The sequence below is a fragment of the Mustela lutreola genome, chromosome 7 (assembly GCF_030435805.1).
Source record: "Mustela lutreola isolate mMusLut2 chromosome 7, mMusLut2.pri, whole genome shotgun sequence".
NCBI lineage: Eukaryota > Metazoa > Chordata > Mammalia > Carnivora > Mustelidae > Mustela > Mustela lutreola.
In genome coordinates, this window is record NC_081296.1 from 26,064,189 (window position 1) to 26,083,168 (window position 18,980).

General features: G+C 38.7%; 1 protein-coding gene across 3 annotated transcripts in view; it reads right to left on the reverse strand.

The window, feature by feature from the left end:
• TARS3 (threonyl-tRNA synthetase 3) overlaps positions 1-18,980 on the reverse strand; it is a 61,254-nt gene that overhangs the window by 21,440 nt on the left and 20,834 nt on the right. For all 3 annotated transcript variants that reach the window (XR_009355332.1, XR_009355331.1, XM_059180176.1), the window contains exons 6-11: positions 18,657-18,721; positions 14,740-14,818; positions 13,925-14,071; positions 13,054-13,152; positions 4,941-5,107; positions 2,680-2,842 (exon numbers count right to left, since the gene is read on the reverse strand). Coding sequence is in view for 1 of the 3 variants with exons in the window: in XM_059180176.1 (XP_059036159.1) it covers positions 2,680-2,842; positions 4,941-5,107; positions 13,054-13,152; positions 13,925-14,071; positions 14,740-14,818; positions 18,657-18,721 (720 nt within the window). In the remaining 2 variants the exon portion in view is untranslated. The remainder of the gene's footprint in view (positions 1-2,679; positions 2,843-4,940; positions 5,108-13,053; positions 13,153-13,924; positions 14,072-14,739; positions 14,819-18,656; positions 18,722-18,980) is intronic.

Genomic DNA, 18,980 nt, shown 5'->3' on the forward strand with positions numbered 1-18,980 from the left:
AGAAATTTTCTTTGTCATTAGTTTTCAGGAGTTTGGTTATGCTTTATCTTTATACGGATTTCTTTGGGCATATCTGTTTTAGAGTTTTCTCAGCTTCTTGAATCTGTAGACTTATGTCTTTTGCCAAATTTGGCAAGTTTTCAGCCATATGTCTTCGAGTACTTTTCACTTTTATCCTTATTCCCTTCTTCTTCCAGAACTTTGTTGACATAAATATTAGACATTTTTAGTCCCCCGGATCTCTGAAGTTGTGTTCACTTTTCTTCCAGTCTCTTTTCTCTTTGTTGTTCAGACTGGGTCATTTCTATGGTTGCCTTCAAGTTCATGGATTCTTTTCTTTGTCCCCTTCTTTCTACTCATGAATCCACCCACTGTTTTATTTCAGTTGTTATATTTTTCAGTTCAAAGATTTTCATTTGGCTCTTCTTTATACCTTTATTTCTTTTTTTTAAAAGACGTATTTATCTGAGAAAGAGAAAGAGAGCAGGGGAAGAGGTAAAGGGAGGGAATCTTCAAGCAGGCTCCACACCCTGCATGGAGCCCAATGTGGGGCTCAATCCCAGGATCCTGAGATCATGACCTGAGCCAAAACCAAGAGTTGGTCACTTAACCAACTGAGCCACCACCCAAGCACCCCTCTTTTATTTATTTCCGGAGATTTTCTATTTCTTCCTTGAGGCTATGTTTTCATTTTTTTCCAAATGTATTTGTACTTGCTTGGTAAGACATTCTTATGATGGCTTCTTTAAAATTTTAGTCAGATAATGCTAATATCTTTGTCATCTCCACATTAGTGTAGATTGTCCTTTCTCATTAAGTTGAGATTTTCCTAATTCTTGGCATGAATGACTTTTGATTTATAAAATTTAAAATTTGGATAAAATGTTATAAGACCTTTCATTTTATTTAAGCCTCTGTAGCTGGCTTCCATAGATTCTGCTCCAACAGGGGGGGTGAAGTACTTCCTGGTTACTGCAAAATAGGAATAGAGGGTCTAGGTTTTCTACTGGGGACCCATGAAAGTAGGAGCTCCTCATTACTGATGGTGATGGTGGGATTTATGGCTCCCCACTAGGTTTCCTCTGATAACATGTTGGCAGGGTGAGGTAGGAGTATCTTGTTACTGCTCCTCACATGGCCATTATTGACCACATTGAATGCATGGCCTCATTGCTGTGGGGTGGTAGTAAAAGTCCTATCTCTCCACTAGACCTCCTCCAACAGCACTCAGACAGGGACTAGGAGAGGCACCTTGTTACTGCCAGAAGAGGGTGGAAGTCTAGGCCCACAGGGTTTCTCCACGGACACTATGAAGTATGTGGGAGGTCTCTGTTAATGCCTGGCAAGGATATGAAGAATTGATATTACTTTTTCTTTCAGTGCTTGGTAGAATTCCCCAGGGATTCCGTAATGACCTGGGGATTTCTCTGTGCAAAGGCCATTCACTACCAATTCAATTTCTTTAATAGACGAAGAGTACTCAGATTATCTATTACTTCTTGAGTGAGTCTGTAGTTTGTCTTTCAAAGAATTTGTCCATTTTATCTAAGTTGCCAAGTTTACTGGCATAAAATTGTTTATAATATTGTCTTACTATTCTTTTACTATTTATAGAATCTGAAGTAATGTCATATCTCTCATTTCTAGTATTTTTAATTTGTATCTTCTTGTTTTTCCTGATCAGTCTGACTAAAAAAGTTTATACTTTATTGATCTTCTCAGAGAACTAGACTTTGGTTGTTACTGGAGGTTTGTATTATTTTTCTTTTCTTCTATTTCATTGATTTCTGCTGTTATTTTATTTCTTGTGCTTACTTCTGATATAATTTGGTATTTTTTTTCTAGTCTATTAAAGTGGAAGCTGAGGTTACTTATTTGAAACCATTATTCTTTTCTGATACAGGCATGTAGTGCTACAAATGTCCCTTGAAGTACTATTTTAATGCTGTCCCATAAATTTTGATATATTGTATTTCCATCATTTCTTTTGATATATTATATTTGCTAATTGCCCCCTTTGATTTCTTCTTTGATCCATGGATTATTTAGAAGTGTGTTATTTACTTTCCAAATATTTGGGAGTTTTTCAGATAGCTGTTACTGATTTTGACTTTAATTCCACTACAGCCAGAGAATGTTATTTTGTATGAATTGAATCTCTTTAAATTTATTGATAATTCCTTTAGTTCCAGAATATGGTCTATTTTGGTAAATATTCTGTGTACATTTTCAAAGAATGTATACTCTGCTGTTATTGGTTGAAGTGTTCTATGAATGTCAATTAGGTCAAGCAGGTCAATTAGCTATTAAATCAAATTTGATAGTTGACTCTTTTCATGGCAATTTTTATTTAAACTGACATGAAAACCTGAAAAAATAAAATCTCACTTCTAGGCAATACTGAAAAATGAACAGAAAAAAACAAAATTCTACCAAATATCTTAAAATATTCCAATAAATGTATTTAAGTTAATAAAATGGAAGAAATTTGATAGGAAAAGATAATAAAATCATAAGAAATTACAGATCTATTACCAAATTAGAGGATCAAAAATGTCAGAGCTGAAGAAGACCTCAGAGATGAGAACAGACATATTACTTTAGAGCGACTCTGAAACTAAGAGATGCATCCAGAGCAACACACTGAATTTATGTTGACCATGCTTCACCCTGTATTACCTGCTCTACTGTGCAGAAGATGTGGGCATCGTCCTGCTGGAAGCGCCGAACTCGAGTTAAGCCACTTAAAGTTCCTGACAATTCATTCCTATGAAGCACTCCAAAATCAGCGAATCTGATAGGCATTTCCCTCCATGATCGTGGACGATGAGCAAACATTAGACTAGAAAAGATGCAGCAACACACAGCTTTTACTCAGCAGAGAAAAGATTAAGTGATTATCTAAATATTAACAAGTTACAGTTAAGCCTCAAGATTTGTAAAGACCTTATTCTGGTTCTTAGATCACCAGTTTAAAAAAAAAAAATTCCTCAGGGGCTCCTTGGTGCCCCAGTTGGTCAAGCATCTGACTCTTGATTTCAGCTTGGGTCATAATCTCAAGGTCGTAAGACTGAGCCCCAATGTGGGTTCCCTCTCCCTCTCCTGCTGTTCCTCCCTGTGCTCACTTTCTCTCTTTCTCAAAAAAAAAAAAAAAAATCTTCTAGCAATTATTGAATTTACACCACTGCAGCACTCTGAGAAAGAACTCTGTCTATTATCTCTTTCAGAAATTCTGTTCCCTATTCTTATTCACCAAATGAATTTCCATTTACTATGTACAGTTCATTTCAAAGGCTAATTTTTCTTTTTAAATATTTTATTTATTTATTTGAGACAGAGAGAGAGGGAGACAGCAGGAGAGAAAACACAAGTAGGGGGAGTGGGAGAGAGAGAAGCGGGCCTCCCAACAAGCAGGGAGCCTGATTCGGGGCTTGATCTCAGGACCCTGGGATCATGACCTGAGCCAAGGCAGACGCTTAATGACTGAGCCACCCAGGTGCCCCACAAAGTCTAAGTGGAGCCCTCCTAGATACTTCCCTAAATGGGGCCTGGTAGTCTCTCCTCAGACTCTGAGATCACCCCAAACATGCCACTAATTTGACACTGAACTTACATTTTCATAACTGATTGTCTACCTATCTATTTCTGTCCCACTCTGCTCATGAGGAGATGGACTCTGAGGAAATGGACTGTTTTCCCATTTCCCTGAGGAAATGGACTATGTCTTAATTTCTTTGGCATTTCTAGCACCAAGCACCATAAGCGCTCAAGAATTGTTCCCTATCGAATAAAAGACCACCCTTCTGGAAGAAAAAAAAAAAAGACTAAAAAAAACGACTCCTGGCTTTCATCCCATCACCACTAATCCACTGTGATCCTACTTCCTTATTCCAAGGTATGAAAATCAAAATTTCATTCCCTACTTTCATTTAGATGTATTTATAATTATAGCCGAAATCACAGATTATAACTTCAAATATTACCTAACAGGAAATTGAGTTAAAGAGTTAACACAGAGAATGCAAGACTCTAGGTTAGGTTCCAACTTCTGTTTAAAAAGAGAGCAAATGAATGTTTATACACCCATTTTCATAAAATTAAAGGTAAATATATATTTTTTACATGCTGTCATCATAAGGTTGAACTTCTTTTTGTCTTTGCTGAATAGGGCAAAGAATTTTGTTCAGTTTGCTTAGAGGTTTTATACTTACCTTATAAGGCCAATTTACTTGAAACTATGTATGCTGATGATACAAAATTACAACAGTTGGGATATTTTTTGTGGAAACTCATGTCTGTTCACATCCTATTGTGATGTATACTTGTCTTAAAGGGTTGAATTTGCACACCAGCTTTATGATAACTACATTGTTTCAAAAAAAATCTGAGACAAGACTGTAAGATGTATCACTGTATTATATACTGCTAGAAAGGAAAATAACCATGAAGTTATGACATAAAGCTAAGATACCCCAATTACAAGATGCATTCTAATTTCAGGGATGTTGAAATGTCAGAGAGTGGGTGGGAAGGCATCTTGGAATCTGTGAAATCCAGTAACCCACTGATTTTGACTTCACGAGTCTTTTCAGTATATAAGAACTAAATGTTCTGCAAATAGGTATATTTAAAGTGTATTACTCTTGCAAAACCAAATATAATAATTTTAATAAAATTGATATATAATTCCATCTCTAAGAGGCGCAAAAACTAAATGGTTTCTAGCAAAGATTCCACACCTGCCCAAGATCAAACACATCTTGAAGAGTAAATGCATTCCCCAGAGTGAAAGAACTTCGTAAAGATGACTGGTATCCACCACTCCTCAGATTAAAGGAATCCGTTAACTCCAAAAAAGCAAACTAGTATTATTAAGAGCTGTGATGAGGTGTGCTATGTGCTCTTATGCAACAAAGATCTGCTTCACTTTTCATACTCACCAGTGCCCTGGACAGTTCATGGGCTTTAGGGCAAACGTATCCTTTTCAATATCAAAGGTAAACATGTTTTCGCTATAATGCTGCCAGTGACCTGAGGTCTCCCATAGTTTGCTGTTGTACATGTTGGGAGAGAGCACTTCTGTGAAGTTACGTCGGTGATATTCCTCCTTTAAGATAAACACATATTTAATGCTAAAATGTGGCATGACAGGCCACAAGTCTATGCAAAGTAACACTAGGAGTGAATATTTCTTAATTTGGGATTACATTTTATGTTAATTTGTAGTTAATGTGCCCTCAGTTTTAAGTGTGCAGCTTTCTGGATCATGAAAAAAAGATTAATGTACTCTCAGTCTCATTTTCACATTAAGTATCTTTATTTTATACTATATAATAATATATAGTATATATAATCTGTTAATTCTTTGAAAATTAGTAATTGAAATTATATATGTCATATATAATATTATGTATGTTATTACATATTATTATGTATATATAAACTTTCTATAACTACAAATTCCAAAATCCTTATACATTCTAGATAAACTTAAGAGGCAAGTATTTTTCTATTACTTAAGAGGCAGAATCATTTTATAACTTGATAAGCGTGAATGCTATGTTGCATGCAAATTTAGTTTTGATCTATTTAGTCTTAAACAGAAATAAAGCTGAGAATTGTAATTTATAACACCTTAAGTGGTTGGTATCCATAAAGTCATAAGCTGTCTTCTCTTCCTCCCTACCTATCAACAGCATCCCCAGCTCAATCACTCAGGACAGGAAAAGAGAGTCTTTCAACCAAAGTTCTTAGTTTATGTAAACTTTTTTTTCTTCAAGGTATCAATCAGATGATCTCTGTTGCTGGTTTCTTAGGTTCTCACCATTTGTCAATCACTTAAGGGATGTCTGGCACAGATCTAGCCCAGCATATTTTAATGAAGTAGAAAAATTTTTTCTTACAGTTAAAGAAGTATAAAACATAATATTTTAAAATAACAAAAAACACTCATTTCATATCAATTAAAAGTACTCCATTGTTACTCTTCAGCAGAGTAACTTTTCGATCTGGTTGTAGATAGCTGGTCTCAGCCATTCAGTAAGTTGTTTTCCTATCTTTCATTTTTACTAAATTAGAAAGTCTTTATAAAATAATAGATCATTACAAAGGACAGCAATTATTCTGTGGCTATGTCAGATGCCTCTATATGTTCAGATTAAACAAGATCCTAAAAATTGTGTTTGCTTTTTTGTTTGGACTAGAGACTATTTTAAAGCTAGGCTCAGGAGATAATCAATGGACTTTTAATCCACTCTGCATAATATTGCTAATCATGTTTACAGTTTATGTGTTTGGGAATGATTTTAAAGTATGCCCTATGACGAGAAATGTCATTATGCTTACAGCTTATTTTCTGCAGTTTTACTACTGTAAATAAGGTTTCTGCGGACATTCAGATACAAGTCTCTGTATGTGTATGTTTTTGTTTTTCTTAAGTAAATAAGTAGGAGTGGAATTGATAGGTCACATGGTAAGCATATGTTTAATTGTGTAAGAAACTGCCAAACTGTTTTACAAAGCAGCAGTACCATTTTGCATTTCCACCAATGCAAGTTAGAGTTTCTCCACATTCTTGCCAATCTCTGGTATTTTCAGGTTTGTTGTTGTTGTTGTTGTTGTTGTTGTTTTGCCATGGGGTGTGGCTGGGGAATAGTCTGGTGGACATGGAGCTTACTGCAGCTTTAACTTTCATTTCTTTCTTTTTTTGAAAGAGAGAGAGTGAGAGACAACAAGCAGGGGTAAGGGGAGAGGCACCCAGTGCAGAGCCTGATGTGGGGTTCAGTCTCTACAACCCTCAGATCATGACCTGAGCCAAAGAAGAGTACATACACTCAAAAGACTGTCTAGGAATAAACTGATGAAAGATGTGCAAGACCTCTAAAATAGAAGTTATAAAATACTGCTGAGGGAAAAGAAAGAACTAAATGAACAGACAGAATTTCCATGTCCAGAGATTGGAAAACTCAATGTGGTCAAGGTGTCAATTATCTGCAAATTAATCTATAGAATGAACATAATTCCAATCAAAATCCCAATCAGTTATTTTTTTTTAGGAAATGAAAAGGATGATATAAAATTCATATGGAAGCACAAAGAATCTAGAATAGCCAAAATGATCCTGAATAATAATAAAATTTAAAAATTTAATTAAATTACTGATATTAAGACAATATATACTTACAGTAAGTTACGGTAGTCAAAGCAATGTGGTGTTAATGCAAGGGCAGATAACAAAGGGACCAAAAGAACAGAGTGAATATCCAGAAATAAATAATGGTTTAGGACAAAAGATTCTACTGCAGTAATAAATGGTACTGAAGCCACTGGATAAACCTGTGAATAAAAATCAACCTCGACTCTGAAAACAAATACAATCAAGCTTCTAGAATAGAAAAAAGAAGACTGTTTTCATGACTCTGAAATCGGCAAAGATTCCTTAAAGAGGGCATGAAAAGCCCTAACCAGAAAAGAAAAGAATAATATACCAGACTTTGTTAAACATGAGAACTGTTGGCTAAAAGACATCATTAAGAAAGTGAATCCATAAGCCACAGCTTGAAAAAACACACTCACAATATACACATTCAGCAAATGACGCATATCAGAATAAAGAAAGAGCCCCTAAAAAATCATTAATAAAAAGACAACTCAGGGGACGCCTGGGTGGCTCAGTTGGTTAAGCCGCTGCCTTTGGCTCAGGTCATGATCCCAGTCCTGGGATCGAGTCCCACATCGGGCTCCTTGCTCAGCAGGGAGCCTGCTTCTCCCTCTGCCTCTGCTGCCATTCCGTCTGCCTGTGCTGGCTCTCTCCCTCTCTCTCTCTGACAAATAAATAAAAAATCTTTAAAAAAAAAAAAAAAAAAGACAACTCAGTTTTTTAAGATGGAGAAAAGACTTAAACAGGAATTTCACAAAAGAGGATATCCAAATGATCAATAAACATATGGAAAGGCTGTCATATTATTATTCATCAGGGAAATGCAGAATAATACCATGGTACCTCCCCGAACGACAAACTGATAAATACCAAGTGTTGAGGAGCATGTAGAGTAACTGGAACACTCATACATTTCTGGAAGGAACAGCATATGGGTCAACCACTAAAAACTATTCAATATTTTCTTAAATTAGTCATTACCATCCTATGACCTAGCAATTCCACTCCTGGTATATGCGCAAGAGAAGTGAGTACCTGTGTCCACCAAAAGACAGGTACAAAAATGTTGGTAACAGTTTCATGTATATAGCTCCAAAGTGGAAACAACGTAAATGTAAATGTATACCTACAGGAGAACAAATAAATACCCTGTTATATAGTCACAAAATGAAATACCTCAAACAATAGAAAGAAAATTATACGCAAAATTTGGATGAATCTCAGACATTAAGTGGAACGAAAGAAGCCAGAAACACAATAGCTAATATTGTATGAAGTTTACGACAAGGCACAAGTGATCTACAGTTAGGAGAAATCAGCAAGATCATCTCAGGTGAGAAGAGGGGAGGCAGGTATTGATTGGGAAGATGCAAGAGGACTTTATGAAAGGATGGAACTCTCCTAAAGGCGCCTGGGTGAAATCAACTCTTGATTTCAGCTCAGGTCATGATCTCAGGATCGTGGGATCAAGCCCTGTGCTGGGCTCCACACTGAGCTGGGAGTCTGTTGGTCCTTCTCCATGTGTTCCTCCCCTGCTCTCTCTGTGTCTCCCTCCCTCTAAAGTAAATAAGTAAATAAAATATATTTTTTAAAAAGGATGGAACTGTTCTATGTCTTGATTTAGGTGGTGATTATATAGATGCACACATGTGTGAAAATTTCTTATGCTGTAAGCTTCATCTTTATGCATTTCAACAAATGTAACTTGAATTTCAACCAGCAATTCTGGCATCAGCCTCCACCTGAATGCAGTCATATAAGGAACTCAATGTGGAACCACCTTGATAAGCCTAACACTTAGACCATTAGAGATAATAATTTAAAAAAAAAAAAAAAAAAAAACTGGGACGCCTGGATTGCTCAGTCGGTTAAGTGTCTGCCTTCAGCTCAGGTCATGATCCCAGGGTCCTGGGATTAAGTCCTACATCGGGCTCCCTGTTCCTCAGGAATCCTGCCTCTCCCTCCCCCACTCCCCCTGCTAGTGTTCCCTCTCTCACTGTGTCTCTCTGTGTCAAATAAATAAATAAAATCTCTAAAGAAAGGAAAGGAAAGGAAAGGAAAAGGCCAAGGCCATTTTAAGCAACTAAGCTTTAGGACATTCTTTATGTTTTAATAGACAACGAGAACAGAATTTGTACCAGATGTGGGTGCTGCTATAATGGAAGCCTAAAATATGCAGCCTTGACTTTGGAGCCAGATGGTGGGCAAGAGCTGGAAGGCTAGAGACTCTCTGTGAGGACTTGGAAGGACAGTGAGGAAAATACATTGGAGGATGAAGAAAAGGGACTCTTGTTATGTGGTGCCAAAAAACGGGTAACACTATCACCTGAGTCATGAAAAACAGAAAAACTACGCAAAGAATTCATGGACTATAGCTAAGATGTGTCTAGGCAGAAAGAAGAAAGGGACAAGTGACTTCTTATGGCTGCCTATGACAAAATATAAGAGAGACGTAAACTAAATAGGGTACTATTACGATTTTTTTAAAAAGATTTTATTTATTTTATTTATTTGAGAGAGAGAGAATGAGAGCGAGCACAGGCAGACAGAGTGGCAGGCAGGGTCAGAGGGAGAAGCAGGCTCCCTGCCGAGCAAGGAGCCCAATGTGGGACTCAATCCCAGGACGCTGGGATCATGACCTGAGCTGAAGGCAGCTGCTTAACCAACTGAGCCACCCAGGCATCCCAGGGTACTATTAGGATTTTGAGAGGGAGTATCAAAATGACAGGACCTGTTGGATTCAAAAATGAAACTACTGTATCCTTAGACTCTCCAGCAAAAGACTCACAAGGTAAGAAAAGCTTGTCACCACCAATAAAGCAGGGCCTAGGGTAAAGCTCTTGAGGGTATGACGTGTGTGTCACTTGTGAAGACCTCAGAATGATCCATGTGATAGCTGGTAAGTCTTCTGAGAGTCTTAAGACTTTGCTTGGTAGACTCTGTCACCTAGACAATAAGACTTTAAAATGTTTTTTTATTTTAAGATTTGTTTTGAGAGGGAGAGTGCGTATGAGCTAGAGGCAAAGGGAGAGAGAATCCAAAGCAGACTCTGCACTGACACCAGAGCCCAAGGTGGCCTTAGTCTCCCAACTTCGAGATCATGACTTGAGTCAAAACCATAAGTCAAATGCTTAACCGACTGAGTCACCCAAGTGCCCCAAACATTAAGGCTTTTAAGAATCTTGAGTGTACTGTGGCGCCTGGGTGGCTCAGTGGGTTAAAGCCTCTGCCTTCCACTCTGGTCATGATCCCAGGGTCCTAGGATCGAGCCCCACACTGGGCTCTCTGCTCAGTGGGGAGCCTGCATCCCTCTTTCTCTCTGCCTGCCTCTCTGCCTATGGGTGATCTCTCTCTGTCAAATAAATAAATAAAATCTTAAAAAAAAAAAAAAAGAATCTTAAGTGTACTGTCTCACATCAACCTCACAGGCAGGCTTAGGTAGAGAAAGATCTGGCTCGTAAAGAGACATGGGTGTGATTTTCACCTAAGTGTTGACTATAATTGTATATAAAAGATCTCATGAAGCTTTTAAAGGAATTGTACTGGCATAGATTAAAAGGGACAGAGATAGCACACAATGAGATGAGGCCTTGGAACCCCTAAATGCCTACCAAAAGAAACAGATTGAGAATCTCAGCCCATGCAGAGACAAAAGTCCTAACCAAAGTGCATTTTCTGACCAGGGAGAAAGAATGAGTACATTGTCAGGATTTCTGCAGATCGGTGACTACTACTCTTCCCCAACCCTTTTTGAATGGCAGTATGTACTGCATCCTGTTTGTCTGTCATTACTTTGTATTGTGGGCGGGGCAGATCTCACAATGAGCAGGACTGCACTTGGTGACCTGTACTTTGCTCCTGAGGAGCCTCGTCTGCACCTAAACCTGGTTCAGATGACGTATTATTAGATGTTGGGCCAACGCAGTAATCGGATGGGATTTGGAACCATTTGCTACCCAGTAGAACACATTCAAAGAGCAGAATTGACTCTCCTCCAGGCTTTCAGAGCTGAAGAGACCAGACTGTCAGGTCTGGAGACCCAGGGTCATGCCCTAGAAATATGGATGAAGAAGAGATAGACCATGTCTTATCAAAATGAAAGCCCCACCCTAACTCAGCACAATCTTTAATTGGATCAAGCAATTAGCCTTCAGTCTTGGCAGGAGGTAAATGCTCTCGTGGGAGATGACATTATTTACAGCCTTTGAAGTTCTTTTTATATACAGTATTTAGATATAATAAAAAATTACTAAATATGGGGAAAGGCAAGACCATATAGAAGAGAAAAAACAGGTAAAGTTCCTGAATATTTTTGTTTAGTTTGCATGTAAAGGCCAATTTCTTCAGACAAAGGGTATCTGGAAATTTCAAGTCCTCTGCCTCATCTCTGTCTGCCAAAAATTCTTGCTCCAAAATTCAGGAACCCACTCTTACCCACAAGTGCCCTTACCTTAGCATAATAAACAACTGGGGTTGTGAATTTAAATGACTTTACAATTCTGCAGCCCCTACAATCAGGCCTCGGGTCTAATCATCAACCATGTGTGTCTTGCATCTATAAAGATAAGAGATTGCTTTCAGGCCACCATAGGGGTTTTCTGGTTATTCTACACACACTCAGCCCCTAACCTCAAGAGTTTGGGGTGCCAGGGACTGTGCTGATTCTCCACAAAGACAGCCCATCCGAAATAGCAGTTGTGATGGCCATCACCACCTGCTCAAGTCCCGGATAATCTTCAGTGCTTCTTCAAGGCCGTCTGGCCTACTATGGCTTCATCCTGGCCAATCCCTACTGGAGGGTATGTAGCCCAGGTTATAGAGTCCACAGAACTTAGCCTCCAGGGACACGGCACAGGAAGAGAAGGAAGAGAAACGAGACTGGTGAGGTGGACAGAGAATAACCAGCTCGCGCCACTAACCTTTTCTCAGGAAGTTACTGAAGAAAGTGCTCCCCCAGATGAGAGGGATAAGGAAGGAAGAGGAAGATGTGTGATGAGGAAAGAGGAGAATGAACATAGCAGAGACGTGAGGGGAGTCGCAAGACTGATGAAGAAAGCAAGTCCTAAGATGCCAGTTGGAAAGAATCCCTATAGCAAGTTAATTCTAGAACAAGAGGACCACATTTTGAAAATTACTGAGACATTACCTGGATCATCAGAAAACACGCGTAAGGAGTTTTGCAGTTTTGAGGAAAAGTTTGAGGGTGAATTAGTGATAAGAACTAAATAAGTTAGTGATATAAAACTGAGTAAGTGAAAATTTTAGATGATTATTAGTTATGGGAAAGACAAAAACACATGCAAAAAAGGAAACATAATCCTAATAGTCTACATGGATCGCCTTTGAACAGAATCTGTAGTTCAAATGATATAAACTGAAGACTTTCTAATCTATAGATTTTACACGAAGATTTTACCTTTATTACACGAAGGTATTTTATACAGTTGTCTTTACTCTTGGCTCTGGATGGAGTTGCCAAGTCACCTGGGAGTCACACCATGGACAATGGAGAGGGACCATGGACCATATTTTGAGAAGCAACCCTTCATCATTTAGCATTGTGTACCAGTTAGACACTTCCTCCTTTCCTCTCCTTCACAGGGAGTTCCATGCTTAGCCTAATAATGCTTATCTCTGTATTGTTCATGTTCTAGAAACTTCCATGGATGGGAGGTGCACTTATTGAAATCCCAAGAATGCATTTTATCTAGGGAATATAGAATTTATCTCAATTTTTTCTGAGGCTCAACCCAGTATTTCTCTTCTAGGTTCAAAACTCTTATTAATATTACCAAACTAAAGATAATGAAAATGCTTGGCCATCTTACTATGAAAGAAAATAATAAAATGTAAAATGGGGCTGGATAAGAAAAACATTTTAAAAGTTAACTTACTCGTATGAAATCCATAAGTGTATTATAAATGAAGGCTCCTCTGGGAAGAAAAAAGCAGCTTCCAGGACTCAAATCATGGAAAAAGAACAGTTCTTGTTCCTAGATTAAAACAATAAATGCATCTCAAATCTCACTGCCATTGATCAATATTCACTATACGTATGTGACATGCTAGGAATGACTCAGTCACAATTTCCATCTTCTAATGACTGACTTCCCGAAGTGCATATAAAATCACAATTTGTATTTATGGTTAGTTAGCTTTTCGTTCACCTTTTATTTACTGCTGATTTCTGACTGGGCACCTGGGAGCGTGGACCTCATGGGCAGAGAACGTGGCACAAAGTTCAGAAAAGATCACCTCGGGAGGTGGGCTCTACCTGGTGGGGATTGTATCATGGCTGTCACCACTGAACACCTGCCCCATGTTGCCGCCATCCAGCATCTGTCTTTGCACCAGCCCTGCAAGGGCTTCCGAGGAAGAGACGAGCACAGGGAGTCCCAGAAGCAAATACCTGGGCCCCCACATAACATAGCTCCTAAATGGCCCCATGGAGACTGAAACCCGGGTCTGCCTGCTCTCAAATCTCCTTCTTTCTTTCTGCCCTGCTGCCCAAATACAAAGTATGTTATTTTTGTTTCATGGTAAGAATGAGAGAAGGGTGTAATTTCTAAATTTAACAGAAGACACGGGAAGGCAAGAGGTGAGAAGACATTTAGGAGATTAGCATGCAAGAACCCAACAGCAAAGTCAACTCAGAGTGCTAGCAAGAACAGAAGACTGGACAACAGATGAAGAGACACCGAACAACTTAATCAGAGGCCAACAAGGAAAATCCCCATCCTGCTGGGGACCAGGACACGCAGGTACCTTTCCAATCTTCCTGTGATCTCGATTCTTGGCTTCCTCTTGGAACTTTTCCCAGGTCTTCATCATCTTCTTATCAGGGAAGGAGATCCCGTAGATCCTCTGCAGTGTTTCCATTTTGGGATTTCCCTCCCAATACGTTGAGGAATTCTACACATCCAGCAGGATTTAGGTAAGCACACCAAACATTTGGTGACAAATAAACTTGATTTTAAACATGTGCACAATTTTCTGCAATATCATCCACATGGCTTTACTTAAAGATGACTTTTAGTACTCCTGGAAAGACTGTGAAATGGAGTCTAATTAAACCTGCCCAGCCCAAATCCATCAGAAAATGATTGAGTCCACTGTGGACTGTGGGAATGGGAAGTGTGGGAGAAGGGGAAGACAGGCAAGGCCAAGAGTAACTGCACCACCAAAGAGAGCAGCAGCAGAGGAAGGGGGACGTGATGATCCAGTCAAGTGTTCTTGTTCACTTATGGTGATTTGAGAAAACAATATCTTTACATCTATAAATCTATATATCTTAACAATCTTATGTCTATATATCTTAACTATCTATATGCAGATCAATATCTTAACATGCCATATGAAAAAGAAAGGCAAAGTAAGGTTCGATAATAAAAAGTTAACAGCTACTTGTAAGGTACTAATTATCAAAAATGTAAAAAATTATAGTATTTTTAGAAGTTTATGTAAAAATTAAATAATGAAGTATTTTACAATACTGCAATGTTCAGATTATAAAAGATATGATTGAAATTCCTCATTATCCGGGTCATCTTAAGTTTGCTGTATTAAACAAAAATCCTTACCTTGAAAATTTTTATGGTTTTAATTTTCCCAGTGTGTCTTACATGGGGGCCTTTGCAGAGGTCAATTAGCGGACCGCACCTATAATGAAATATTTCAGACATGCCCAGGTAACAGTTTCAGCTTTACGGATCATTCATTACAAACTGAGTTTTCATGTTTAAAGTGAAGGATCTCACTTATTTATACATCTTCAGTCAATTTTTAATTTGGGGACAACTTAAAATAAAATTAATTTTTAATTTAGGATAAAGAGGCAATTTATCTAGCCTTAGATCCCAGTATTCCCTTCTCTGCTCAAATTCAAAAGTTACGGGGCTCCTAGGTGGCTTAGTTGGTTAAGTAACTGCCTTGGTCTCAGGTCATGATTCCGGAGTCCAGCTATGAAGTCCTGCATCTGGCTCCCAGCTCCACAGGGAGTCTGCTTCTCCCTCTGACCTTCTCCCCTCTTATGATCTCTCTCACTGTCTATCTCTCAAATAAGTAAATACAATTTTTTAAAAAAAATTCAAAAGTTACATAATCTTCTGAAAGTAACTGTACATAAAGACCCCACTTTTCAATGTCATATCCCAAGGCTCTTAAAACCCTTCCACTTTCATAAAATCAAAAAGTCATTCCCCTGCTCTACACTAACTTTCAAAACCAAAATTACCTGCAATTTATACAAAATGTACTAACTTGATACCTCACTCTAAAAATAAACTTCACCAAACCCCAACAAGAGTGAACCATGATGCAGACTCTGGGCTCTCTGTGACTGTGACATGTCCATCATGTGAAGATCCATCACTTGTGTCTCATGTGTCAGGTTGTGGGGGGTGTTGAGAGTGGGCGAGGCTGTGCACGGGTGAAGGGGGGGTACAGGAGAAATTGTTGTGCCTTCTCCATTTTGCTGTAGATCTAAACCTGTTCTTAAAAATCAGGTCTGGGGCGCCTGGGTGGCTCAGTCAATGAAGCCTCTGCCTTCCGTTCGTTCAGGTCATGATCCGAGGGTCCTGGGATGGAGCCCTGCATCAGGCTCCCTGCTCAGCAGGGAGTCTGCTTCTCCCTCCCTCCCTCCTTCTGCTCCTCTCCCCTGCATGAGTGTGCACTCTCTCTCCGTCCCAAATAAATAAATGAAACCTTTTTTAAAAAAATCAGAACTTTCTTACACTGTTGGTGGGAATGCAAGTTGGTAGAGCCACTTTGGAAAACAGTGTGGAAATTTCTTAAGAAATTAAAAATAGAGCTTCCCTATGATCCTGAATGGCACTACTGGGTATTTACCCCAAAGATACAGATGTAGTGAAAAGAAGGGCCATTTGTACCCCAATGTTCATAGCAGCAATGGCCATAGTCCCCAAACTGTGGAAAGAGTCAAGATGCCCTTCAACAGACAAATGGATAAAGAAGATGTGATCCATATATACTATGGAGTATTATGCCTCCATCAGAAAGGATGAATACCCAACTTTTGTATCAACATGGACGGGACTAGGGGAGATTATGCTGAGTGAAATAAGTCAAGCAGAGAGAGTCAATTATCATATGGTTTCACTTACTTGTGGAGCATAAGGAATAACATGGAGGACATGGGGAGGTGGAGAGGAGAAGGGATTTGGGGGAAATTGGAGGGGGAGACAAACCATGAGAGACTGTGGACTCTGAAAAACAATGCGTGGGTTTTGGGGGAGATGGGGGTTAGGTGAGCCTGGTGGTGGGTATTAAGGAGGGCACATATTGCATGGAGCACTGGGTGTGGGGCATAAATAGTGAATTTTAGGACACTGAAAAAATTAAATTAACTTAAATTTTAAAAAAAGAAAATTTGAGGAAATATATAAAAGAAAAAAATCAGGGCTGTTTTAAAAGTAAATAAATAAATTTCAAGAGTGTTCTATTTGTTTTTAGGCTCTCTGGCATTATGACAAAATGCTTACTTGTCTTTTGGTTTACTAAAACAGAACACTGACTTACAGTGCAACTCTCCGGCCAAGGTTTAAAAGTGGTGTCAGAGATGACACAACTATTAAAACAAGGTGGTGGGTATTATAGAGGGCACATATTGCATGGAGCACTGGGTGTGGTGCAAAAACAATGAATACTGTTAAGCTGAAAATAAATTAAAAAAAAAATTGGTGGAGCTCCTGGATAGCTCAGTTGGTTAATTGTCCGACTCTTGATTTTGGCTCAGGTCATGATCTCAGGGCCGAGCAATCAAGCCCGCATCATGTGCTGGGCATGGAACATACTTAAGATTCTCTCTCTCCCTCTGTCCCCTCCTCACGGGCAGTGTAAGCCCCCTCTCTCTCTCTTTCAAAAACAAAACAGAACAAACAAAAAAACAAAAGGCATCTAATACTGTTGCTGGGAATTCTCTCGTACCTCTAACAAACAAGGACCCCCAAACCTTAATAAGCAGACTTTTTTTCCAAGAACAGAACATTTAAAATACAAATGACACAGTATTTATACATCTGTGTAACAGTCAGAGGGGAGGTCCTTAAAAATCAATTAATTTAAAGAAAATTTAATAAAGAAAGTGAGTTGTTCCTTAACTACTGTAACCAATTTTAAATATTTTTAAAGTTCACTGCTTAAAAGGTTAAAAATAACAATGAATGCATAGAGGGACTGGTTTATTCACCAAACTGAAATTAGCTTTAAAGATGAAAATATCACTTCTTTGAATGACCAGGCTGTATTGTTCTCTGCCCAAAATGGAAGTAGTAAACCAACAATCAGAGGAATGGAAGAGGAAGAAGATGCCTAATTAACACGAAAGACCTCAATACTCTAATCTTTAAATAACCCTATAGAAAGAAAAGCAATTCATTTTCCAAAAATTAAACTGGCAGAGTAAGAAGTGCCAGTGTTGACCTAAGTAAGGCTCAAAGAAATAACCAAAAAGGCTCAAGTATTAGAAGCCAGAATTTTTAAAACAGCATATCTTTTCTATTTCTTCGCGTGTCTTTAAGCTTTAAAATGCAAATTCTATTAATTTGAATTACAGGTAATGAATAATAAAACCTTATCAGGTCATTGGAGAATGGAAAAAATAAGGCAAGCAGGTATCTATCCTGTTTCAATGTCAGAGGGCAATGAGTTCATATTATAATGCAAGAAATGCCCTGTGCATAGCTTTGCTTAGAGGGGAGATGACTTGACTTACAGCACAATTAATCCCCAGAACCATAAATACTTAATACTAATTACTGTGGAAAGTAAATGCCCTTAGGAGGATAGCTGTGATTTCAATTACATACACATCAGATCTTCTAAGATGGACCATGAAGGTCACAGAAGCAGCCAGCCAGCCAGAACACACAGACATGGAGGACAGCAATCACCTGTCAGGTAGCTTTAAAAAAAATGCATGAATAAAAAAGGGGCTCAGAACTAAGTCATGTGGTACTGACTTCACTTGCCTCTTCCTACTATTTGATTTGCCTTTGGTTCCCAAAACACATTGTCTTTCATTATGTTTCATCATGACCATCTGGCTAATGCATGAAAGTTAATGCTCTTGGACTCCAGGAAACGGGAATGTGGTGAGAGGCAGAAAAATCACTGTGGGATAAAGATGGCCTCAGCAACTCTCGCTGCCACATTAATAAGAATATGGAAGGGCAAAACAAAATTCCCTTCCTTAACAGCCCCCACTAAAATGTAAGGCACTGGACAAACCCAGTCTCACCCATGGGGGGAAAGGTGCCATCACCTCTAACGTCCAGGAAACAAAAATTCAGGGTTTAGCAACAGCCTGATAAATACAAACGAAGAGGGAGTAATTTCCCTTTGCTGATAACATTCTGGAGTCCCAAACCCAAGTAGTACATCAACCATGAGAATTTACAAATACACCATCCACCCAAAGACCAACTGCTTCTACTTCTCACACCAAGTTTACCACAAGCAATGCTTAAAAATGCTTTACCTGTAAACTGTCGTAGTTGGCGTGTTCACTTTCTCATTCAGGATGCGGCACTTAAATTTATTGTACTACAAAGAAAAATATATTTGCATATTATTATGTGGGAAGAAAAACTTTTACTTTCTTCAACAGACACTGAATGGATGTCTACTGTGTTTTAGCTGCTGAGACCCGGGAAATACCATGAGCTCACAGCTGAAAACAGTAGTGTCCAAACCAGGAGCCACGAGCCCGAGTGGCTACAGAGCACTTGCAATGGAACCAGTCTGAAATGAGATGAGCTTAAGTGTGAAACACAGGGGATTTCTTACTGTGAAGGACAGGATG